Below are 25,906 nucleotides of genomic sequence, written 5' to 3'. Positions count from 1 at the left end.
TCCACTAATATGACATTCTGGAAGAGGCAAGTAGACCAGAAAATACATTAGCAGTTGCCAAGAATTGGGGGTGAAGCAAGAGGCTGATTACAAAGGAGCACTAGGGAGTTTTTCTGAGGTGACAGAATTGCTCTGTATCTTTATTATGGAGGTGTTTACATGACTATATGCATTCATCAAAGCCTGTAGAAAAATACAGGGAATGTTACTGTATGCAAATGATACCTCAAATAAACCTGATCCCAAAAAATATGTCCATAGGGGAAAGCCCTGTCATCAAAGTGAGTTAGTTGGAAAGGTGATGCAAATGGAAAAGCAAAAAGTTAAAAAAGCTGTTTGGATTAACATATATTATCAAATTGGCTTTATTTGATTAAGGAGCTTCCCTAAATCCATAGCAACCACTTCAACATTTGGAATTACACAGTGCAAACAGCAACCCTGAGAACCATTCACAATACGTAAAGCTTTCCTTTTATCAAAGGAATGAAGTCTTGCAACATTCTTTAGTACAGATCTGCTTTCCAGGAACGTGACCACCTTAGTCACAACAAAATATGACTGATTACGCTAAATGATGGAGTCATTTGAAGCTACTGTATTTTCTTTTTTTGCGGTACGCGGGCCTCTCACTGTTGTGGCCTCTCCCGTTGCGGAGCACAGGCTCCGGACGCGCAGGCTCAGTGGCCATGGCTCACGGGCCCAGCCGCTCCGCGGCATTTGGGATCTTCCCGGACCGGGGCACAAACCCGTGTCCTCTGCATCGGCAGGCGGACTCTCACCCACTGCGCCACCAGGGAAGCCCTGAAGCTACTGTAAACTCTGAAAATATGGCTGGTAATTTTGAAACAAAGATGAGAAAGCATAAATGGCTCAGTCTCCTAAGTGCTGTTAACTCTACACCTAATATAACTGCCTTGAAAGTAAGTAAAACTCTATATAAATTGGTAGTTCTTGAAATGTGGCACCAGGATTAGAGGCATCAGACCAGCAGTAGTGGCATCATCAGGAGCAGAAATGCACATTCACGTGCTCCACCCCAACGTGTATCAGAATCCAGTCATTCCCCTGCTCAGCAAACTCTAAGTTCAAGAGATGAGGAAGTGGCATCATGAATGGCTGATGAAAAAAACATCCAAAAAAGGACACAAGCACATTGCTGTCCATCTCCACCCATGCAGTCAAGATGAAGTACAAACCTACCCCGCCATATGCCCATACAATCTACATAGTAAGAAAGGGTTTTAATTACAGGCTTTACCCTTTTAAAATGCTCTGAGCCCCATCTATATTTAAAATGAAATTGGATTTCAAGTAGAATTTTACGCAAACTCAATTCTAAGAGATAATTAAATACATTTATAATGTTCACAGTACTAGGAGAGGTGTAGCTATCTGTGATAGATCAGTTCATTCCATAACCAAGCGAGTAAAGTTTCAGAACTAAAATTTCACAGGTGATATACATACTAATAATTGTAACTATTAAAAATCAAAATTCATCTCCCAATAACCATTGGGTCCTGCCATATTCTACTGTATGCGGACTATATCCTCTTAGCTTTTTCTTTCCATGTAAAGGATGAATAATGATTTCTAACTTTTCAATAAATACCTCAAGCCGTAAAGATCAGAACATGTTTTTCTTCCTCTTTTCAAGTAAAATGTTTTGATATTTCAACAGATGTCTTAGTAGAAAAATGTTATTTTCATCCATCTGAATGAGAGTTCATCAAGCACAGGGAAGATGAATAAAGTATTCCCAAATATCATCATAATTGTACCAGCAGATATGCTCAATTTATAAAACAAGGCTTTATTTGCATTAAATTATCAATGTCTCCTCTTGGAGTCCTGCTTTATTGATACTATCTGTCCATGATATCCAAGGGTTATAAATTTGTAATTCTGCACAAATGGACTATCTAAACTTTCAATCATCTAGGGGCAGATATTTAATCTGATGCCAGTTCCCAGCTGACGTTCAGTTCTTCTGTGGGTGAATACTCACAGGCAACAACATCTGAACATCAGTTTAAGCAAAACACCACCAAGGTAGATCTGTTGCCCCTCACCTCCACGCATACACTTGGCCCAAAACACGTGTAAAACTAATGCCAGCGTTTTGGATGATCTGCATGTTTTAGCACCATTGCCCACTTTAAGAATTTTACAATTTTGTAAACAGGATCAATAACTCATCAGGCCACATGTTTTTGTCTTGTTTTATCCTAGGTAACAGCAATATTAATTTCCACCTTTAAAGTACTTTCCCTTACACTGTTTTTGTTTTTGTTTTGTTTTGTTTTGTTTTTTGCAGTACGCGGGCCTCTCACTGCTGTGGCCTCTCCCGTTGCGGAGCACAGGCTCCGGACGCGCAGGCTCAGCGGCCATGGCTCACGGGCCCAGCTGCTCCGCGGCATGTGGGATCCTCCTGGACCGGGGCACGAACCCGTGTCCCCTGCATCAGCAGGCGGACTCTCAACCACTGCGCCACCAGGGAAGCCCTCTTACACTGTTTTTTATGAGTAATTAAGATAATGTTATACCCCTTTGTAAAACTGGCCATTTACTTCCTGTTATTTTTATAATAAAATAAAATATGGTTAATTTGGCCCAAGAAGGGCTACCAGATCTGGCTCCTTTTTACCTTTCTATACTGTCATCTTCTAACACCTCTCCCCTTCACTCAATCCAACCCCATTGTCCTCCTTTCTAGCCTCAGGACCTTTTCACTTGCTGTCCCATTTGTCCTGGCATTCCTTTTTCTCCAATCTCCCATTGCCTAATTCCTTCTCCTCTTTTAGATCTTAACTCAAATATCACTTCCTCAGAAAAAATCTTCTCTGACCTTCTCCAGTTCCTCTCCAACTGATCAAGCTGTTTATTTTCTAAGTTTTAAAATATTCGTATATTGGCTGCACCCACCACAGTGCCTGGCACAGAATGGCTACCCAATAAGCATTTATACAATGAATAAATGAATGAATGAACACTGTGAAATAAGTGAAGAATTATTACCCTAATTTTCCAAATAATAAAACTGAAGCCCAGCTAAATTCAGCAATTTACCCAACTTTATACTATGAGCTAGTAATAGAAACAAGATTTTTCTGACACTAAGCTCAGTGCTAGTTTCACTATTTGATACAAATCCTAAATAGACTTTAAAAAATCATAATTTGTGCTTAGAGTGATATTTTCAACTCTTATTAAAGTTTCAACTCCAACATGATTAACTGTAGGATTAACACCTTTACCTCAACAATTCCTGAGCTTGTGTGAAGTTTAAAATTTTTTTTTCTTAACATAAAAAGTCCACTGACCTTTATCTCAGCAGCTTGCTTGATCTTAAATATATGCCAAATAACCCAAAAAGAGAGTTTAAATAACCATTATGCCTACCAAGTAAATGTTTGTATCCATAAAATAGAAAGTTAGAAGTGATGTTTAGGAAAATGTACTCAGGACTGAGTTATAAGTATTTCTCTTCTGTCATTCCTAAGTACTTACTGTTGACATAAAAGATAAACCAAATACAGTGTTTTACCAAAAGAATCATTGCAATGTTTACAGTATTTTGCAGTAACCGAAGACATATACTTACCTGGACAAATACCTCATATCTGGGTAAATGAAGAAAAAGTAAGTGAATTTAATATATATTAATCTTCTATCTGAGGTGTCCACAGGACTAAAAATTAATCCATGAATTATTTTGATACTCCAAACACTGGATATTGCCTGACTGCTACATTTGTATCACTCAAATAGAGGCAGGCAATTTAGTAGAAAAAAAGGCTTCATAAGTTTTCCTCCCTCTTAGCTCAAATATGGCGACATTCTGTAACTAAATTGTGAAATAGGTTTAAAGCCCCAATAAACTAAAGTGATAAAGACCCAGGGCGGAGAATGGTTTGGGCAGTCACAAGTCCCATTTCAAATGCATCATATTAATTTGAGTTCTTACAGTGACTGCAGTAGATATTCTGAAATGTCTCTATACTGTTACTTTAGTTACTGCCTAACTTCCTACCCCTCATCACAGAGTTTAATAAACCTGCCAAGGAAAGCTGAGTTTAGGTTACAGTCATGGCTAAAGGCACCCCCATTAAAATATGGTCATATTCCTATTTGCAAAAGTGACCACTACACCCACCTTTCCCAAAACGAGCCTTGTGACCTTCCCCAGGAAAGAGCTCTCAAGTTCAAGAGACCAACCAAGGTATTCATGCTTTAGTCATCAGATCAATCATTTACCTCGTTACTACACAGCCACCACAATAAAAATGACCTTTTGATGTACCAAAACCAGGAAAAAACATCTAACATTTCTTTTCAAGGTAGTTTAATGAAAAGGGTATAAAAGTGAGATTTTCACAGAAGTAAGGAAAAAAATATTGCCTCCAAAATCGAGATTTTTTTTTCGCACACCACATACCTAAATATGCAAACACCTTTGACAAATTTTCCCCATTCATATATCTCCTAAAGAGACACAGGCCCTGATAAATACAAAAATTATTAGCAATACTTACTAAAGAAATATATGTTCTTCCTATAAAGGATCAAGATGACTAGAAAAGCTTCTCTATATTATTAGTAAGACAATTCTCAGGAGTCACCTTTAAAATCAGAGCTGGAAGGTACTAGAACTCAGGGCTGCTAAATGCCCGTTCATTGCTCTAGCCATACCTCTTCTTTTGAGGCCTCAGATTCTTCATCTTTATGAGGGGCTAGGTGGTACAATTGCTAGCAAACCTGAAACCCAACAGGTCTCACTTCCTAACGGGGGCATTTACATTTTAGGAGACAATATTATAGGACTCCTCCAAAGCCACAGATTGTTGGAAGTGGCATTTGTCTTTCAAAACAAACAAATTACCATTAATTAAAACACACACATGCACACCCTTTCTTTCCAACAATAAGTCATAACCAAATCTAATGTGATAACGTACAAGGCAGTGCCTTAATGGAATGCTGGATCCAGCAAGATTTAAGCAATAAATTTTATGGAACTTGATCATACTCTCCCATCACAAAGCCCTTTATGATAACACTTGAGTAAATCCATCTGGTTGAGTTAATAATTAGTTTAAATCTGTTACAAGTTAATGATGCATAGACAAGTCATTCCAGGTACATGATGATGCAGCGAATTTGTGACAAAAGTTACAGATAATATTTTGTACTGCCTTTCATTTTTCTTTATTTCCTACTCTGATTAGAAAACAAAAAGGCATTAAAGAACAAATAAGACCTTCAAATAAGACCTATATACGTACAGACTGGATTAAAAGGGAAAAAAAGCACTTTCCTAAGGAGTTACTTAGGGTTTCAGAAAGACCTGTCAAAGGTTGAGAAAGACCCCAGCCCATTTCTATATTTTGAGCTAACTGGTGGATTATAAAATAAAGAAATGCTTAAGTATGTAGCGTATTTATTTAAATGTTTATGTGTTATACAAAAATATAACTATGCTGTCCACCAGAGTTTCAGAATGTACAATGTATATTCATTCCTAGTGTACTTACTATAACTAGTGAAATGTAGTAATGAGAAATGAGATGAAAGTAAACAGACATTGTATTTCAATATGGCTGGGGTATGAAACTACATCTATAAGCAAATTGGAAGATATTTCATAAACATGAAACCTGGAGCCAAATGATCTTCAGCCCATGCTCCCCGTATTCCATCCCCTGAGTAAGAGCCTGGAGCTCATTTAAAGATTTATTACGTGGCCAGGGCCTTGAAATAGAAATTACACAAAAAAGCACAAATCTGTGACCTTCAACATCAACAAATACTCATATATGTGTAGCTATCCAAAGACCAGCCCCCAGTCTAAAAGAAAATAGACTGTACTTTAGCAAAATCTGTGTACTGAGGCTGGAATCATCAAAGCGCAATAGAGTTGAAAATGAGCTAATGATTCCTGTGTTTTGATGTTAATGAAAAGAGAGAAGCTGAGACCAGAGTGGAGGGAGAGTGGCTTCCTTGGGGAGAGAGAGGCTCTGAGCTCTGGGGAAACAGCCAGCCTATCAGGTGTTGAGGAAGAACTGAGCACAGTGGCTGCTGTCAACCCTGGCTGCATATTTAAGACAACTGATGCCCAGACCCCGCACAAGGTCAATTAATCAGAATCACTGAAGATACCTTTAAAGGCTCCCGGGTGACTGGAATGTGAGCCAGGGATTGACGGCCACTGAGTCAGGGTCACTGAGGCTGGGGGATAGAAAAGGCTGAGTAAGCACAGCTCCAGTAATCAGGACCTGAGTGACTGCAATGAAACAGAGCCAGTTCCTCCTAGAACGAATCTGGTATGGGAGCAGGGTCGGGTAGGAGGTGTCCAGAGATAGGTCTCTCTCATGTTCACCAACAGAGTAGAAGAAAATGGCCCTATAGAGGACAGGACATCCAGATGATGAAAGCCACAGCAGGCTAAATTGAGACCATGTTCCTCTCCAACATTTCCACCCAGTGTAGGGTCACATCTCTGCTCAAAACTGTCTAATGGCCTTCCTCTTCCCTCAGAGAAAATCCAGTCCTTACTATGCACAGCCTACACAGACTTGCGCTAAAGTGTGGTCCCAGGACCAGCAGCAGTAATAGTATCGCCCGAGAGCTTGTCAAAACCACAGAACCTCTGGCCTCATTGATCAACTAAATCAGCATCTACATTTAAACAGGATCCCCAAGTGACTTTATGCACATTAAAATGTGAGAAGCTATAAAACAGATAAACAACAAGGTCCTACTGTATAGCACGAAGAATTATATTCAACACCTTGTAATAACTGATAATGGAAAGGAATCCGAAAAAGAACACACATATGTATAACTGATTCACTTTGCTGTACACCTGAAACATTGTAAATCAAGTATACTTCAATTAAAAAAATTGTGACAAGCACTGACCTACTGAGTCTCCCTCACCTCTCCCACCCACCCCTATTACCTCTCTGCTACCCGACTTGCTCGCTCAGCATCTTCTTACCATTCCTTCAATCTATCAGGCTCTCTCCTGTTCAGGGCCTTTACCCTGGCTGCTTCCTCTACTAGAATGTGCCTCCTCCAGATATCTGGAAGGCTCATTCATTTACCTCACCTTCTTCAGATCTTTTCTCATGTCACCTCCTCCATGAAAACTTCCCTCACCATGCTGTTTACAACTGAAAAAAATTTTCCAGACATTCCTCCTTCCCTGCTTCCTGTCCACAGAACTTACCACCAGTTGACATACTTTTTTGTTTTCTATTCAATTGTTTATTAACAGTCTCCCTGTGATAGACTGCAAAATATGGCCACAGATTCTTGGCATCTCTTCCTATGGAGGAAGAGATGTCTCTGCTTCTTGAAGCTGGGCTTGGTAATGTGACTTACTTTGACTTCTGGGATGTTAGGATATGGACACGAGCAAACATATGAAAAGAGCTTGCACGTGAGAATTTCTCTCTCTGGTTACTGGGATACCTTCTTGTCGCTAAGGGAAGAAACACAAACCAGCCTGCTGGAGGATGGGAGACCCATGACCAGTTACCCCCATAATCTAAGCTAGCAGCCAGCAGAAACCACAAGAACATGAGTGAAGCCATCCCAGACCAGCTAGGCCCTAGGTGACCCACCAGTTGCCTGAAGAACCTAACATTCAACTCACAGCCTCACAGAAATAATGATTGTCATTTTAAGCCACTGGGTTTTGGGTGATATGTTTTGAAGCAAGCTGGGACCCTTGTAATTTCCAAGAAGGTAGAGATTTTTGTGCCCCACTGCATCTCCAGGGTTTAGTAGTGTACTTAGCATAGGGGAGATAGTCTAAAATATTTGCAGTGAATGTTGAAGGACAGAATGATGACCACAAAGGAAAAAAAAAAACAACAAACCCACGAGTGAAAGAAATAAAGGCCAGAAATGGCCTCCATCACTGAGAGACTAAAAGGTAGGAGCAGGACCTCCCAGGTTCATTAGAACCTTGTCTCTTCAGATTCAGGGTGAACTAAATAAGATTTCAACTACTTTGGTAACAGAATATTTTAGCAAAAAAAAAAAAAAAAATCCACACGTTCATTCACATGCAGTGTTTCAAATTTATTCAAAATAGTTCTAGTTTCACGGTGCTTAACTTGTCTAAGGCTGCATAGCCATGTGACCTTTAGAATAGTTTTCACATTATGCAGCACTTACACTCCTCATTTTAAATTATTCCGATTTTTAACAGCTTGCAAATCGGCGAACCAAATCACTGCATGTTGCTTCAATTCTGTCTTGCCAAAGAAGAAAAATCTGCTGCTTTGGATTCATGTCAAGAGTTGGAAATTCAGGCCATAACATTTTAAATCTCAGATGTTCCCCACTGTGTCCACCTCACATAAATCAATAAGCACACAGATACCCACATGTTTGGGAAGCCAGTTCACTAACAACTAAGGCACGATGGCCTGTGGAATGCGGCGGCAAATTTAAGTGGATTCTGCAGCAGTGGGTGTCATAATCTGAGAGTACAGTGTGGTCCTTAGCAATGGCACAAACAAGTGCAATTGGCAAGCAAAAAGCAAGTTCGATATTAAACAATTAACTGAGGTAGAAAGCTAACATGTTATTTTCATTTGATGGGAAAAAATAAAAGACAAACTGTAATACACTAAGTTTCTGTCTTCTTGGAAAAGGAAACAAACCCTCAATTTTCTCTAGTCTTACCAGTCATGGACAGGTATATCTAAACTCATGGAACAAGTCTCCTCTGGAGAGCTGGCAAGGCTGGAGAGAAGCAACTCGGAGCAATTAAGCTCTGGGATCTTCAGGATTTCTTTTAGGAAGTGCAAATCTCTAAGCAACAGAATCCCATACACACATTTGCAAATACCTAATATCTGGCTTCTGATTTTTTTAAACGCATGTAATTATCACTTGCATAATGAGCAAAATGTATACTGGAGATCCCTGAGGTCTTCCTATTAAGTCACAGGATTCTTATCTAGAGTATCACATAATCTTTCTCCCTCTTCCATTACCAATCTCCATCTATACTGTGTGCAAGGCTAAGGAGAAAGCTCTTGAACTTTTGTATTAGTGGGAACAGGCAAGGTTCCACAGTAGGAACAAATGAACCCATGAATCTCAGTGACTGAAAACAAGAAAAGCTTGTTTCTAGCTCATGTTACACATCCACTGTGCATTGGCTGGGAGCGCCGCTCATCATGGGCCGCAAGGACCCAGGCCAATGGGGCACCCACCACCTGGAGCTTGGCAGATCAAAGTAGGGCAGATGGGGAGCACAGTAAATCATGCACTGACTGTTAAAGAGGGGACGTGTGTCACTTCTGCTCACATTTCATTGGCCAGCAGAAGTTACATGACCAAATAGGAAATACACCCCAAAATAGGGAAATACAATCCTATCACATGGTGAGGAGAACTGAAAATATTCAGGGGACGGTATTAACGACGCTGCCGTCTCTATTCCCTCCCGGCCTCCACGTATTCACAGCCATTTATCCATTTCAGAATATTTTTCCGAGGGCATCTGAATGGCAGAGCGCACCCTTCCAGGTACCATAAAGTACCAGAGTTTAAACAAAAGAGGTTTTAGGCACAGGCAATTTCATCTGAGGAAATGACATCTGAGAAGGGCTTTGCTGAATGAGTGAGAACTGGACAGGAGGATGTCCAGGCAGTGGGAGCAACTCGAGCAGGGGCAGAAAAGTAGGGCATGGCAGTGCATGTGCAAAGAATGGCAAAAGGTTTAGGCTGAATGATATTCAGAATAGACGGGGTGGGGGTGGGGGGAAGGAGGGGGGAGGGGAGGGCAGGAGGGGGAGGGGAGGGGCAAGTGGGAAGAGGGGGGAGGAGAAGAGGAAGAAGTCTCTTTGACCACAGTGGGTTCTGAAAAGATTAAACTGCCTTATGTGGCATGTTTTTTTTTTGTTTGTTTTTGTTTTTGTGGTACGCAGGCCTCTCACTATTGTGGCCTCTCCCGTTGCGGAGCACAGGCTCCGGACGCGCAGGCTCAGCAGCCATGGCTCACGGGCCCAGCCGCTCCGCGGCATGTGCACGAACCCATGTCCCTTGCGTCGGCAGGCGGACTCCCAACCACTGCACCACCAGGGAAGCCCTTATGTGGCATGTTTTGAAGGGAAAGACAGTGGGACAGGATAGGACCGGTGCAATAGTCCAAACAAGAAGTAACAAAGGGCTTAGCTACCGTAGACCCACCTCAATGGAGAGAAGAGAATAGCTCTACTCTAGAATCGTATACAGCAAGAGAATAGTCAGCTTTCCCATCTCCCTTTCATCTGACCCAGAAAATATAACTCACCTTTCCCCCTATCTTCCTGAGCCTGAGGGGACTGGTCATTTGAGTCTTAGAACTGATCAAAGTGACGAGGTCAGATGGGGGGACCCACCTCGATTGAGAGACTAGCTTCTGGCCATGTCACCCAACCAAGAGGGCATTCCTTTCATAATTAAGTGGAGTTAACTCCCAATGGATAGTTCCTCTATTTGTTCTGAGTTTATTTCCTATCTCCAAGGATATCTCTAAAGCCACTCCTTAAGGACTAAACTGCAGGGCTTAATTTATGTCTGTTTGTCCTGGAGCCTGTAATTCCTCCTCTCGTGCAGATTTAACTTCAGCGCTTTGGCCCCTCAAATTGGCCAATCCAGGTAAGTCCTTCCATGGTCGATCCAGGTAGGTCAGCCATGGGCCATCACAAGATTCTACGGCTTATATTATACAGAGCTTTAGGACCTGTCGTGTGCACCAAATCTGCTTATTTTTGCTACTCCCATGCATTCCACACAGACGGTAAAATTAGCCTGTGATCTGAAACCTTCTCTTACTACTGACCAATTCCATCATTGGGGGGCCCCTCTGTGCTGTTCTTCCCACTGCTCCAGTAGATACAAGACTTGCATTGTCACCTCCAGGGAGATGAGCATAGCCAGTAGAGCCCCCAGGGTTCCCTGGGATCCCTGGAGAAACCATCGCAGTCCTAGGATGATCTGGCACTTGGCTCTTGGGGTGGACGATGTCACACTGTGTACTCTGACTCTCCCACTAAGAATTCTCATGAAGTCAAAGCCAGAAAGAATGACCCTGCTGACGATGCCAAGTTCTGAAACATTCAAAGATAAGGATTAGGCTATTTCCCAGGAAGCCCTGGACTTTAGAATCCATACACACGTGACTCATCAATCCTAGATCACTCCTTTTTACCACACTCCCCTATAGAATATACTATGCACTGTTAGCCTTCCTTATTGACTGGGTAATAGAGTTTTTTGTAATTTTTCTCCAATGTTCAGATTTGTTTCTCATTTTATATACACTGCAGGACTATAATATACTTTAGGATTTGACCAATATTCAGTGATTACCTTTACAGAGCCAAACACCATGCTACACCCTGTGGAATAATAATTAAGCCCCTTACAAGGAGAAAAAAAGAAAAAACAAAACTTTACTAAATTCCCTGGGGAGATTTTGGGCAAACTACTATTGGAGTCAAAGCACTGAAAAATCAGAGTGATTGTACCTGTATTTTACCTGTATTTCCAGAGTGAGGTATAGTGGAGGTGACATTTGAGATGTGCCTTTAAGAAGAGAATTTCCAGAAGGGCAAGGGGTCAGATGAATATTCCAGGTGGAAAGACTGGCACAGAAACAGGAAAGGATTGAGTATAGTATCTGGGGAACAATGGGAAGTCCAGTTTGGCTTTGTTAAGGGACGGAGCAAGAAAGTTGATGGAAAAAGTATTTCAGGACTAGTAGATAGAGGACTGTAAAAGCCCAGAGAAGGAATCTGTTTGTTTAAACACAGGAGGCAGGGCTTCCCTGGTGGCGCAGTGGTTGAGAGTCCGCCTGCCGATGCAGGGGACACGGGTTCGTGCCCCGGTCCGGGAAGATCCCACATGCCACGGAGCGGCTGGGCCCGTGAGCCATGGCCGCTGAGCCCGCGCGTCTGGAGCCTGTGCTCTGCAACGGGAGAGGCCACAGCAGTGAGAGGCCCGTGTACCGCAAAAAAAAAAATAAAAAAATAAAAATAAATAAAAATAAAAAACACAGGAGGCAAATGGGGGCTACTGGTGACTTCTGTACAGGTAAACGGCATCACCAAAATTAAGCTTTAAGATCACCCTCTTCAATCTCAAGCTCAACCACTTCTTCACTGTTGACTAGACTTCATTTACACCCACTGATTTCTGTTCCCCTGGGGCCTTTGCAGCAGCTGTCTCCTCTGCAGGGAACTCACCCCACCCCAGGCCTCCATGTGGTCGGCTCCTTCTCATTCAGATCTCTGCTTGAGTGTTCCCTCCTCAATGAGCTTCCCTAACCAGCCTATCTGAAGGAGTCCTCCCACTCTCAGGCACTTTTTACTCTACTAATGTATTTTGCTTTCCAATAGCAACTTATCATAATTTGAAATTATTTTATTCACTTCATGGCTGCCTCATAGGTTGGCTCCTCTCACTATAAGCCCCATGTGAGCAGATACCTTATTTAAAGACAGATACAGTAGGGCTGGGTCTAACAGAATGGCTGATAAACAACAGGTACTCAATAACTATTTTTTAGCAGCTTCATTGAGATAAAGTTCACATACCATATATTTATTTAAAGTATACTATTCAAATGTTTTTAGTATAGTTACACAGTTGTGCAAAAATCACAACCCACTTTAGAACATTTTCATCACCCCCGAAAGAAACCCCATACCCAGGAGTAGTCCCCCCTCTCCCCACCCCTCAATCCTTTCAGCTCTAGGCAACCACTCATCTACTTTTTGTCTCTGTAGATTTATCTACTCTGGACATTTCATATAAACAGAATCATACATGCATGACCTTTTGTGACTGGTTCCTTTCACTCAGCCAGTGAAGTGTTTTCAAGGTTCATCCATGTTGTAGCCTGTATCAGTACTTCATTCATTTTTATTGCAGAACAATATTCCATTGTAAGGATACACTATATTTTGTTCATCCATTCATCAGTTGATACACACTTGTGTTGTTTCCATTTTCTGGCTCCTATGAATAATGCTGCCATCAACTTTTGTCTGCAAGTTTTTGTGTGAACAAATGTTTCATTTCCCTTGACTGTATACTTAGGTGTGGAACTGCTGGGTCATATGGTAACTCTGTTTGTTTAATGTTTTGAGGAATTGCCAGACTGTTTTCCAACAGTGGTTGCACCACTTTGCATTTCCACTAATAGTATATGAGGGTTCCAATTTCTCCACATTCTTTTTATTTATTTATTTATTTACTTATTCATTCATTCATTCATTCATTTATGGCTGTGTTGGGTCTTCATTTCTGTGTGGGGGCTTTCTCTAGTTGCAGCGAGCGGGGGCCACTCTTCATCGTGGTGTGTGGGCCCTCACTGTCGCAGCCTCTCTTGTTGCGGAGCACAAGCTCCAGACACGCAGGCTCAGTAGTTGTGGCTCACGGGCCTAGTTGCTCCGCGGCATGTGGGATCTTCCCAGACCAGGGCTCGAACCCATGTCCCCTGCATTGGCAGGCAGATTCTCAACCACTGCGCCACCAGGGAAGCCCTCTCCACATTCTTGTCAACACTTGTGATTATCTGTCTTTCTGATTATAGCAATCTAAGTGAATATGATGTGAATTAGTATCTCATTGTGGTTTTGATTTGCATTTCCCTGATGACTAATGACGTTGAGCAACTTTTCATGTGCTTATTGGCCATTTGTATATCTTCTTTGGAGACATGTCTATTCAGATCCTTTGTGCCCATTTTTAATTGGGTTATTTGTCTTTTTATTATTGAGTGTAGGAGTTCTTTACATATTCTGGATACAAGCCTCTCATCAGATGTGATTTGCAAATATTTTCTCCCATTCTGTGGGTTGTCTTTTGACTTTCTTGATGGTATCCTTCAATAACTATTTTTAAAATAAAACAATGAATAAAACTAATCCTTTAAGACAGAAAACTACGACCAGTTCATAAGTATGTGGCAAATTAGTGGCAGGGCAGGACCTACAGGAGAATTCAAGTCACCTGTTTTCAGCCTTGAGTTTTGTTTACTGGTTCTCAGCATTGCCGAACTAGCCCAGAAGCAATGACATCATCCTACAATGAGTCAAAGAATGCAGCATTTGGTAAATTGGCTCATGAGCACTAAACAAATGGAAAGATGCCCCAAGGTTAAAAAAATAAAGAAAAAAGGTTTTGCTGGAAGCTAGGCTATAATAAATCTTAAGTGGCCTACAATTTAGTTTTCTCTTGAAAAACTCTGAAATTGATGAATGGGTCCCACACACACACAGAAAATAAAAAAAAAAAAAAAATAGTTAAATGCAACTAGAATAGGTCCAGGATGAGTAAGCAGTAAACTTCTAAACTTGTAGTTACGGATATATGCTTACAAGATTAAAGGCTCTGAAATTGTCTTCCCTCCCTGCACTGCATTCAAACTCATGAGCACTGCCCAGTTTTATTATGGTTGAGAAACTTCAACTAGTGAAAACAAGGTACAAGCCTGGGAACATCGATATGGAGAGAACTGGTATATTTTTACAGCTGTAAGAGCTTCTCAGAGTAGAAAAATACCAGACCTTAAGTACTTATTACAAAAATATCAGCCCTAAGTACTTAGTACAAATATATATGATATATATATATATGTGTGTGTGTGTACACACACACACACACACACACACACACACACTGGGAAAGGCAGCAGGGAAGGACTTGCTTTTAATAAATCTTAACCAGCTTCAATGCTGGCAGGGTATCCACAATGTAATTTTCCCAGGACAGAATTAACCCCTTAGATAATGCACAGAAGATTCAACTAGAAACTTCATGCTTCTTTTGTGATGCTAACCCTAACCTAACAATCAGATTCACATATAAATGCAAACAAGATTAATCTAGTATTGTAGACAGCAACCTAAAAATATTACATATTATATACAGAGAGCAATTTATAAATAATTTAAAAAACACATTTAAAAATATATCCATATTCTTACAAGGCAGTAAAGTTAGACTAAGAATACATAAAAGACATGTTCAGAACACAGCTCCATTATACTATAAAAAAATATATGTGAAGGGCTATGACGTGAATCAATTATAGGTATAATTATTTATTATAATGGAAAGTAGGCTACATGACGACTTAAGATAGAGGCAAACATAAAATGTGACATCATATATACCATTTTTAAATCATCCTTAAATATTATTTCTGGCTTCACATTCTCTGTTTACAGTCTTCCCTCTATATTCAGTGCTCAATGCAATCTTCAGTTTTTAAATCAAATATGGGAAGGCTCATTTGGAAAGCAATCCCCCATGAATCTATCTTTATCCCTTAAGTTGATACAGGACCTGCAGTGCAAATAATAGTGCACAGATGTGTAAAGTAGAGATAATACCTAAATTTATCCAAGGAGCATTGAAGTATGGGGCAGACTTCATGTTTATCTGCCTAGTGGGTATACCAGCACAAAATACTTGGAATCCTTATCTTATCCAAGCTGATAACGCTGCCAATATCACAGCCTCACAGTTTCTTGATCCCATCCAGTCCACTGGTCTTCACCTGTTCTCTATCTGGTCAGCCCACCTTGGGCCTTATCATCATGCAGAATAGTTCTAACGTAGAGCTTACAAAGAAAACTACCCTCTGGGATGGCTCCCATCTTTCCACTTCTACCACTCTTATCAAACTGGCTTTTCATTTTTATTGTGAACCTTTATACCTGCCCTATTCCTTTGGCTCCCCAGTCCTATTTTAGCCCTACCATCTTTCTCAAAGCCGGGACACTGTGGTCTATCATTTCAAAGACAGTATCCCTTTGTGTTCGAGAACCATTCATCTCCATCACCCCCAGCTTCCCAGTCTCTTGTTCCCTTCTCTCTCACTCTGATACATTCTAACTTCCTGTTTTGTCTTTATCTAATCTCAGGTTCCTGAGCATTAGTGACAAAAGCACAAAACAATATAGATTGGTTCATTTTCTCACTCATTCACTTAACCACTACTTACTGAGCAATAACTATGCACAAGCAGCTATTGCCATTGCTGTTTGGCAACTCTTCTCATTAGGCTTTGGTCATTAATTCCTATCAGAATTTTCTGGTAGGAGCACTGGAGCACCAGGCCACCAATTTCACCCAGTTCCCCCTCTCTCTGCAGGTGACCTTCACCTCAGAACTGATGGTGAGATCCAGACCACTGTCCACACATGTTCACCTCCTTTCCTCCCCAGTGTGAACTCCCTAAATCTCCATTCACCTTCATTCTTCTTTAGGCTCAAGGCACCAATGTCCCTCTTCCTTTCCAAACCTATTCCTCTCTAGGTGCACCCTTTATGCTTCCTGTCCCAAGTGCTCACTGTGCTTCTCCTACGCCACCCACTGGGCTAGGTGCTGGGGACACAAATAAGAATGAGGCACAGCCCTGCTTTCCCAGATAGTGGAAGAACAGATATGCAATTACACACTCACACACACACACACGCACAAATACACATTCAATCAGGGTGACCATATCATTTCTCTGCCAAACTCAGACATGTCTGAAAAGTGAAAGGGATATAAAAAATTCTTAATGGAGGTGAACTGATTTACTGTAGGCATAAACCAGTGCTGTCCCTGGCAAAATATGATTATGGTCACACTAATTACAAGATAGTATGGCACCTTCGATTATGCAGCCATTAAAATTTGCCTAAAATTATTTAGTAACATTGGAAAAGGCTCATAATACAATGTTAAGTAAAAACAGTATACAGAAACTGAGCATAACTTGGTTGAAAAAAAAACAAGACATAATAACTGACATTTATTGAGTATGCAGTATGTGCCAGGCACCATTCTAACTACTTTCAACTAATCCTCACAACAACCCTATGAGGAAAGTACTATTAGATCTTTTCCACACATGAAGAAACTCAGGCACAGAGAGCTTAAGATGTTTGCCTAGGGTATCCCGGCTAGGAAGTGGCAGTATTAGGATTCAAACCCTTTTGGTTCTAGACCTATGATCCTAAATACTCCAGGACATTGATGAGATGAAGGGAGACAACGTAGGTGGGCAGGCAGATGTGCAATGAAACTCCCCCTCACTGTTCAATCGAGCATTGGTGCTAAGAGCACAGGTAACCTCCTTGTCTCCAATTCTTTAAGCTATGTTTCAGTTCTCACCTCCTAGATTCTCTCTACAGCACTTCTCTTTAGTGCGACGCTCTGTGGCTCTCTGACTCTGTGTCTTCCGGGCCTCCCTGCCCCCATCATCTACTCCCTTTATCCCTTGCCTTCTCCATGGAGGTTGTATTTTAGCTCTATTTTAGCCCTATTTTAGCCCTACCATCTTTCTCAAAGCCGGGACACTGTGGTCTATCATTTCAAAGACAGTATCCCTTTGTGTTCGAGAACGATTCATCTCCAACACTCCCAGCTTCAGGTTGTATTCCCAGCCCTTCTCTCTCTTTGTGCTTCACTTCTTAGCATCCTATGCCCTTCCACAGTTTCACTTATACTGAGGTGGTGAGTGCCAGTCTTTACTTCTTTCCTTCCCTAAGTTCTCTTCTTCCTACTGGACATTTGCATCTGCATGACTCTCTACCTGCCAACAACACTAAGGCTGAACCTACCATGTTGTTCCCAGCAGACTGCCCTCATTCTACAGACAAGTCCCCATTCTCCGGGTCCCCAGGCTATAAACTTTGTTCTCTTCACCTTCTCCCTTCTCCTCAACCTCCACTTGCATTTGGTTACCAAGCCATGTTGAATCCACCTGTATAAGAGCTTCTAAATCTATTCTCTTTCCATTGTCACAGGTTCCGTGTTTGTTAACAATAACTTTTCCCAACACAATAGACTCTCTGCCTCTTCCAGGTCGTTATGCACACGGCTACCAGAGAACTCCTCCCAGGTGGAACTGAACCATACCGCACTGCCGGTGGCTCCATTAGTACTTGTCTTGCTTAACAGTAGTTATGGATAAAAATGTCCTAGGCCCATGGGCTTCCCTGGTGGCGCAGCAGTTAAGAATCCGCCTGCCAATGCAGGGGACATGGGTTTGAGCCCTGGTCCGCGAAGATCCCACATGCCACGGAGCAACTAAGCCCGTGAGCCACAACTACTGAGCCTGCCCCCTAGAGCCCATGAGCCTCAACTGCTGCAGTCCGCGCGCCTAGAGCCGTGCTCCGCAACAGGAGAAGCCACCGCAATGAGAAGCCCGTGCACCGCAACAAAGAGTAGCCCCTGCTCGCCGCAACTAGAGAAAGCCCACGCGCAGCCAAAAATATCAATAAATAAATAAATTTTACAAAATCACCAGTGCTCCACTACAGAAACCCCCAGGAACCCTGGCATTCTCTTATTTTTCCTTTGAGCAGCCTTTGCATCTCTGTGGAGTCCTTATAGATCATATAATGCTTCCTATGTCTTGTTTTATTTATATATTCACGTTCATTATTAGGGCACTTGATAACACAGCAACGCTGTGAGGTGAATGGAGCAGGTGTTAAGGTCCCCAATGTGAAAAATCAGGCACTGAGGGTCAGGTTGGTAAATAAATGAAAGGTTTGAAGTTTCACTCAAACCTTCTGACTCAGTCTGGTTTTCTTTCTGGTCTCTTTTTCCTCCCAGGGTTAACCCAAACTGAAGAGTTTATTGGCATGGATTGTTCCTTCTTTGTACACTTAGATGGAGAGATGTAATCTGTTGAACTAGTGAGAATGTTGCATGAGTAATTTCACTTTAAACTATGTGCAAATTTAACTTTGATAAACATAGAAATTCATAGATACATACATATGTATCTTATAGCATGCATGAGTGTGTATAAGCATTCATTTTTACCACCCATGAAGACAAAGTCAGCTTCTTTGTCATTTAATCCAACCTGAATTAGCCAAGTGATAAAGTCAGAAGCCAGAGTGATGCCGGGAGATACTTTAGCCTTGGGGAAAACCCAGACACTGCTTCACATAACTTGAACCGACAACACAAATTCCCCTCCCTGCCCAGGGGATGTTTCTGGGTCAGGACTCCCTCCCTAAACCAAAGAGTCAGACATTGCTGGACATTTTCCCAGCACACTACCCTGCTTCTCTGGCTGACCTTTACAGTTAGGACCTCTGGATATAAACTCATGAAAGATAGCAATAAGGCAAATTCAGCTGCCTTGGGGCCCACAAAAATGCAGTGTTTCATTTCAAACAGACCCCGAAAATCCCAATGGCCACATACAAGCCATTCCTAGTCTATGAGGTTAAAGCAACAGACCCACCATCATCAGACCAAGCACTCTGAACTGCTTTTTCTCATGAATGATTACCCCACTCATGAGAACTACGCATGTCAGAGTGGCTAGCAGAGGTCAAAGCTAAAGTTCTTGGGCATGGAGGTCAGAGCTGAGGTTCCTGCCTGGTGCAAAGGCAGATGCATCACACAAGGCTCAACCTGGGACTCCCACATCCATTTACAAATGCCTGAGGATATAACTAGGGGAGGACAGTCCACTCCCACACAACCTACCAGACTAGCCCCATCCCCTATTTCTAATGCCATCCATGAACACCCAGAACTCACTCTCCACTGTTTACCAGCACTTCAAGCGTCCCACATTACTCACAGGTCAAAACTAGCCAGCAGAGTGGGAGGCCTTCAGGGCACTGCCGAACAAGGTTCTTCCTGCTAAAGCATCTCTTCCTGCTGATTTGGAAAATGCTTCTTCTAACCTTCCTCATGAAAACCACATTCAGAATTAAATGAAATATGAATTCAAATATAATCTATCCGAATATACCAAGGCAAGATGCTTTATAAAATATTCAGTCTTCAGATATTTTTTGTCCCTTTCTTCCATCTCCATTGAGCTTATCCTATACTATTTAATGGACTACAACAAAGATGAACCAGGGAGGGGAGCCCTACCATGGGAAATCAGCCAGAATTGTTTAGAACCCAATGGGCAACTATTTTTAAACTATTCTAAATTGTTAGTTGAAGTGGAAAACCAGTTTCCCTGTCTACAAAGCTCTGATTTAGCTCTTTTGACTTGGTCATCCAAAATGTATTTTCAATGAGTTGCATCTTCCATTAAAAAAAAGTCTTCCATTCTCCATATCTAAATAAAGTCTGAATCTCACTTATTTCAGATTCAGATTCAACAAACCTTCCACAGCAAGCTTAACTATATGCTGGGCAACACAGAATCGACTCCCTCTATTATCTAGAGATTTATCCTTTTACAGATGAAGGAACAGGGACTCCAATAAGTTCAGTGACTTTCCTGCTTTCCTGGACCTTGCAAGTGGCATCTGCAGAGCTTCCCAGTCTATGCTGTCAATGGCAACACCAGGTAAAACATTTTTACCAGTATTGCTTGCAGCTGGCTTTATCTTTCTGGAGTCTTGTTCAAGATAAGTTACAAGGTTTGGGGAGGGGTTTTTGCTCCGGGTGATCTCAATTTGGAATCAAGGATTCTAAGCACCTCACAGAAGGATAAATACAGCTGTTGCATACTGCAAACACCCTTTACAGAGGACCTTCTCCCCGGGTTCAAATAACCAGAAGTTAATTCCTACTGGTTTGTAGATTTTGTCCAAACAAAGGTTCACAATTAACATTATGTCAGGTCTGATTCCTTTATGTCTTTTCTACCCTCTAACCACTATACTGCTAGTTCAGAGGGTCAGAGCACACAATGAAGGAAGAACTAAGCCTGTTCTTCCAACCCTGTGCAGGCCCACAGGCAGACGCACCTACCCTCAGCCACCCGGGGTACGGAGGTCGAACTAAATATTATGAGGGCTTGGAGTCAGGGCTTGTAGGGGAAGAAAGGAAGCGCTTTCTAGAATTTCAGAATTTCGAGGCATAACCATTCACAAAATATAAACATTATGTGAAAACCTACCAAAACAAGCACTATCTCTGTAACCAAAGACAAGAAAACATTATTATTCCCTTCCAGGAAGTCAAGTATGTCCTTTTCCCCTGTTGCTTGCTTACTCGCTCTTGTGTTACTCTCCATATCCTATCTTTCGTGAACATGAGAGGCATGCCTATTCTTTTCTGTAGAAATCTCCAGGCCAGAAATTTTACCTCTGGTGGCTTTTAAATGCTAAGATGCTATACGAAACATGATACTGAAACTCTGAATAGATAGTCAAAACCGTACCTTTACTGTGGTGGAAAGTCACTGCCTTATCCACCTCAAATATTATATAGAAAGATATCAAAAATACTACCAGGATATTAAATGACTTTAGAAACAATAACAGGTCTCAGTTCCAATCTGTGACATATAAGGTGGGACCCCCCCCCCAAAAGCCCGAAAGGGTAAAAATAGGAGAGCATTCCAGAGACATTTGCAAATAAATTACTGCCCTCAACTGAACCACAGCTGGTTTACTGATGGAAAGAAAGAATAACAAAAGGATGGCTCTTACAGTGCAATGATATTGCATGTGTGAACTCAATTTACCACCTGCAAGACTTAGCTTAGGGTTATGCTCCTTTGATCTACAGAGGAAATGCTTTCCACAGTAAGAATAGCTGATCTTTTCACACTGGTTAGGGCATGAGTTCAAGGGGTTCTCTGTCACCTCTGTAAGCCCTCAGTTTCCTCACTGGCATTGTAAAAACCCACAACAAATCATGTTTGGTGTTATTTCTATGTAAACTTTCTTAGTATTACGTTTTAAATGAAAATCCATGGATCTTCACTAGAAGGCCCTTTGTAAAAAGTCAGGCCGGGTTGCAGGATACTGCAATGTTTGCTTCTTCACAAGTGGGTTCTGTGACAATTTCTTCTCCCCCACTCTGCCAGGCTCCGAAATGTGTAAATTCTATTTAATGAGTTTATTTTGATACAGATCTTTCTGCTTTCGTAATTCCTGAAGCTCTCAGGTTCAAGAAGTCCAGGTCGGCTTGAACTAAGTATCTGTGAATTAAGACTGGATGTTCGCTTCCAGTCTACTGAGCCACTAAATCAGAATTCAGGGAAATGGGGATTTTACTTACTTCCTCCTTCCCCCCATCCTCACAAGCATGAGTAGGCCTGGACCAGACAGTCCTAGGTCTGAATCATGCCCTTACCACTGTCTAGCTGGGTGACCCTGTGCGGGTCAACTTCTCCAGAGTATTAGGTTCCCTGTTGCTGTATGTGAAGTAATATCCACCAAAAACGGTCGTTTCGTGGATTATGAAATAAGTGTATGGTCAAGAACTATTCTTCCAAATATGCCTGTTTTATGAGAGATGCTCAGTGTTAGCTGAACCTGAGTGATGCATCTGGAAAGATTATTAACATGACTACTTTTATTGTTAGCCTTCCCTGTTACATTCTCCAGTCACATGCAGCACCCAACTTCAAGCTCGTGTAAAAACACTTGAACAGACTCAATGTTTTCTTCTAGAGGAAAAAAAGAAGCAGGTAGAATCCTACCAAGCCAGTAGAATGAAACTCTCCTGAAGATGACAGGCACTCAGGCAAGAAAATCTGGCTGGCTGTCCCTTCCTTCCTTCCTGGTGTGTGTTGGTCTCGGGGACAGGAGATACAGACGATGCCCCTTGCCCTGGTCTCAGCGCTGCACAAGGTTGGCTTCTCCGCAACACGCCCTCCCTCTGGACCCGCAAAGAGCAGCAAGACCTCCCGCTCCCCCGATGCCCCCAGTGCTCTTTCTAGATGCGGCAACAGCAGATCTGCCTGCTCTCGGTGCCGCGTCCCCAGGCAGCCGAGAGTCCCCGGGCTAGAGCACTTGTGTTCCTGGACATGGAGCTCGACAGCGTCAGAAACCGTCTGTGCTCTCCTGCTCCAGTGGCCCCAGCCAGCACCCTCCTCTCCCCTCATCCTGGCAGGGCAGGCAGGGCGCGTGCAGCCGCAGCAGTCCCACAAGCGCGTCTGCTGTGAGGGCGCCCCCATCACCCTCGCCTCCCTCCCCCAGCAAAGTCTCACCAGGGTCAGGCCAGGGCCCCCTCCTCGGGCCAGGCCGGGAGAAGCGAGTGGGAGGGGTGTAAGGATGGGGGTGCACTTTCAGGGACCGGCTTATACAGCCTTTGTCACCCCATTTCTTGCAGGAAAGAGAGCGAGGAAGCCAAGACCGTGTGGAGGTATCTCCAAATCTGTTGCGCTTCCAATCATCCCCGTAACACCACTCAATTCACGGTCCCCCAGACGGGCAGCTCTGCTCAAAGCCCGCGAGCGGCACCCCACCAAAGCCCCGCGCCCCGTTGCCCGCCCAACTCTCGCCCCACCGAGCCTCCGTGAGGGCAGACTCGCCGTTTTCCAAAGCAGAACCCCGTCAGTGGTCTCGGAAGTTCTCCCACCTCCCCCTCCGACTCCCCAGTTGGGAGCCCCACGCGGATCCAGCTCGCGAGGCGAAGAAGCCGGGAGGTCTCCCCTCAAACCTTTGCTCACGCCGGGTCCAGTCCCCTCTTCTCTCCCTCCTCCAGTCTAGCTCCAGTCCCAGCGGTTCTCTCCCCCCTAGAAGAGGAAACTTCTTTCTGGACTAAATTCAGGTCCGAGCAGGAAAGGCTTTCCCTTCCCCGCCTCCCCCTTACACCAGCTCTCAGAAACCGCAGGGAGCCGGCACCAGGGGCGCGCTTACCCTCTACCCCCCAAAGAGCCCACTGGTCCCCGACTTTCCACTGCAAAAGTTCCGGTCGGATCTGAAACCCCCAGGAGGGTATGTACATTCGCGATTCTTCCAGAGACCCTACCTATGCCTCGTGACTTGCAAGAAACAAGCAAACAAAACACAAACCCCAGCAACTTCGGGGAGCGAATGAGTGTGTGTGCGTGTGTGTGAGAGAGCGAGAGCATCGCTCAAGAGTTAGGGCAACAGCTGCAAGAGCACATCTGGAAGAGGGGGAGGGGGATTGACGAGGAGGGGACCAGCGCGACTCCCCCCAGCCCCCACCCCTGCCCTCTCAGCTTCAGGGCCGAGAGCCCGACCAGCCAGTGCTTACCTGTCCTAGGTTGATGAATCCGTACTTGCTGGCTATGCGGTTGGCCTCCGGGAAGCCGCCGGCGATTTTGACTGCCCAGTGGTTGGTGTAGACGCGCGTCCGGCACACGGGGAGCAGGCAGCCCCCGAGCAGCGCTAGCACGCACAGCAAGTCCAGCCGTCCCGGGCAGCAGCAGCGGCTCCCCCAGCCCATGGCCCCGGCGCTTCGCTGCTCCTTCGCTCGCTCGCTTGCTCCGCGCACTCAGCTGCGCGCACAACTAACTTCTCCGGCCTGGGCCGCCCCGGCTCGCAGCCCCCGGCCGCCGCGGCTCGCAGCCCTGGGCGATCGGCAGGAGGCGGCGAGCCCCGGCAGGGAGCAGAGCAGCGAGCCTCGCGCCGACTCCTAGACCATCCCTGGGGCTCCGGGGACCTGTGCTCCCAGCTCTCCGGCCCGCGGGGCGGTCGGCCGGAGCTCCCCGGATCGGGCGCAGGAGGCGGCTGAGTGGGGCGGGCGCCCTCCCGCAGCTGGGTCTCGCCGGGCTCGGCTCCCGGACTCTCCGACTCGCCCTCGCTCCTCCAGGGGCCCCCGAGCGCGGCGGAGGCTGCGGTGCAGGCAGCGGCGGGGCGCCCCCTCTGCTGGCCCAGGTTCCGAGCGCTCGCTAGCTCTCTCCCCGCGCTCCCTCCGGCTCCGAGCGGCGCGCCGGGAGTGTAAGTGGCAATGGCAGCAGCACCCGCTCTGCATAAATGACTCCCCCCGCCCCGCTCGACACCCCTCCTTTCCCACATCTCCCTCCTCTTCTCCCTCCTCCGCCCGCCCGAAAGCGGCCACGGCCAGGCGCCAACCAGGTCCTAGCGCCGCCGGGTTCTTCAGGCTGTAGCTTCCAGGGTCCTGAGCAGCAAAAACGAGTCTTTCCAAAGGGCTGGGAAGAGAGCCCCGGTGTGGAGGTTTTACCCCCTTCTCTCCCCTCCCTCCTGGATTTGTATTAATTTACCGCCACTTCCCGAAAGACTAAAGAGATTTACAAGCTGGTTCTAGTCAAGTGCCCCGAAGATTCATTCATCCTAGCTCTGAACGTCCTCAGACAACGAAGTATTTAAGGAGGTCACTTGCGTGTCAGTTGCCGAACAAATAACCCGAGATTTTCACTTCGTTAATTCTTCACGCTTTTCAGCAACTGTTTATTTTACACATTCTGCTCCCGGGAGAAGCTACCACACAGGACCGTAAGGCGCATCGACTCTTGCAAAAGCCAGCCACCGCGGTTCCAAAGCCGAGTCTGCTGCCTGCTGACTTTCGAAATCCGTGCTTCCAATAGTAGGCAACGCCACGGAAGAGTAAAATTCCAGTCGCGCAACTGGGGAAAGATGTTTCTGTGTATATTTGGTATGAAAGTGGATGGAGTGGTTGGGGCCAAGGAAATAACTTCATTCATTCGTTCCACTGAGTCTGATGAGGGCTTCTTTTTCTCCACCAAGGGAGAAGTTTTGCAACTTTTTCAAGCACGGCCCTGTAACAGTGAGAGACTTTGATAGAAAAAGGACCACAGAGGAATTTCGAATGAAATAAATGTGTGACTGCGCCGCCTTCATTACTGTATCTTGCACTGTGACTGCAGCAGGCAGGAGGGAGCACGAATTAACCCGCTTCTGCTGAACAACCTCCCCGCCTTTTCTGGCACAGGACCATTTCTTGTGAATAGAAAATGTACCCCTTAGGAAACAATTCAATTGACCTTAAAAGTATTCACTCTATCCCTAACCCAGGCCCCCCTTTTCCCTCTCCTTTTCCCATCCCCCATTCTCTTTCTTCCTAGGCATTGGTTAAATATATTTGAGGGTAATTAACCCATCACACCTATAGCTTTGGGTAATGATTCCTTTATCTGCCTAGGGCTTTACTTTTCTCCCTTATCCCCTCAGCTGAACCATAGCTGCAGACTCAAAGCATGTAAATTTTATAAAAT

The 25,906-nt window shown here is 44.0% G+C and overlaps 1 protein-coding gene across 2 annotated transcripts in view; it reads right to left on the bottom strand.

Annotated features, from left to right (window-relative positions):
- PCSK5 (proprotein convertase subtilisin/kexin type 5) overlaps nucleotides 1–24,671 on the bottom strand; it is a 467,730-nt gene extending 443,059 nt beyond the window's left edge. The window contains exon 1 of one of the 2 annotated variants that reach the window (XM_081236835.1): nucleotides 23,965–24,671. In XM_081236835.1, the coding sequence (XP_081092961.1) occupies nucleotides 23,965–24,156 (192 nt within the window). In that variant the 5' untranslated portion in view covers nucleotides 24,157–24,671. The remainder of the gene's footprint in view (nucleotides 1–23,964) is intronic. The other variant, XM_081236836.1, reaches the window with a different exon arrangement.
- Between the last annotated feature and the right edge of the window lie 1,235 nt (nucleotides 24,672–25,906).

This window comes from Mesoplodon bidens (genome assembly GCF_964165515.1).
Source record: "Mesoplodon bidens genome assembly, chromosome: 6".
Lineage (NCBI taxonomy): Eukaryota > Metazoa > Chordata > Mammalia > Artiodactyla > Ziphiidae > Mesoplodon > Mesoplodon bidens.
The sequence above is the reverse complement of the archived record's forward strand: the minus strand, read 5'-3'. Positions and strand labels throughout refer to the sequence as shown.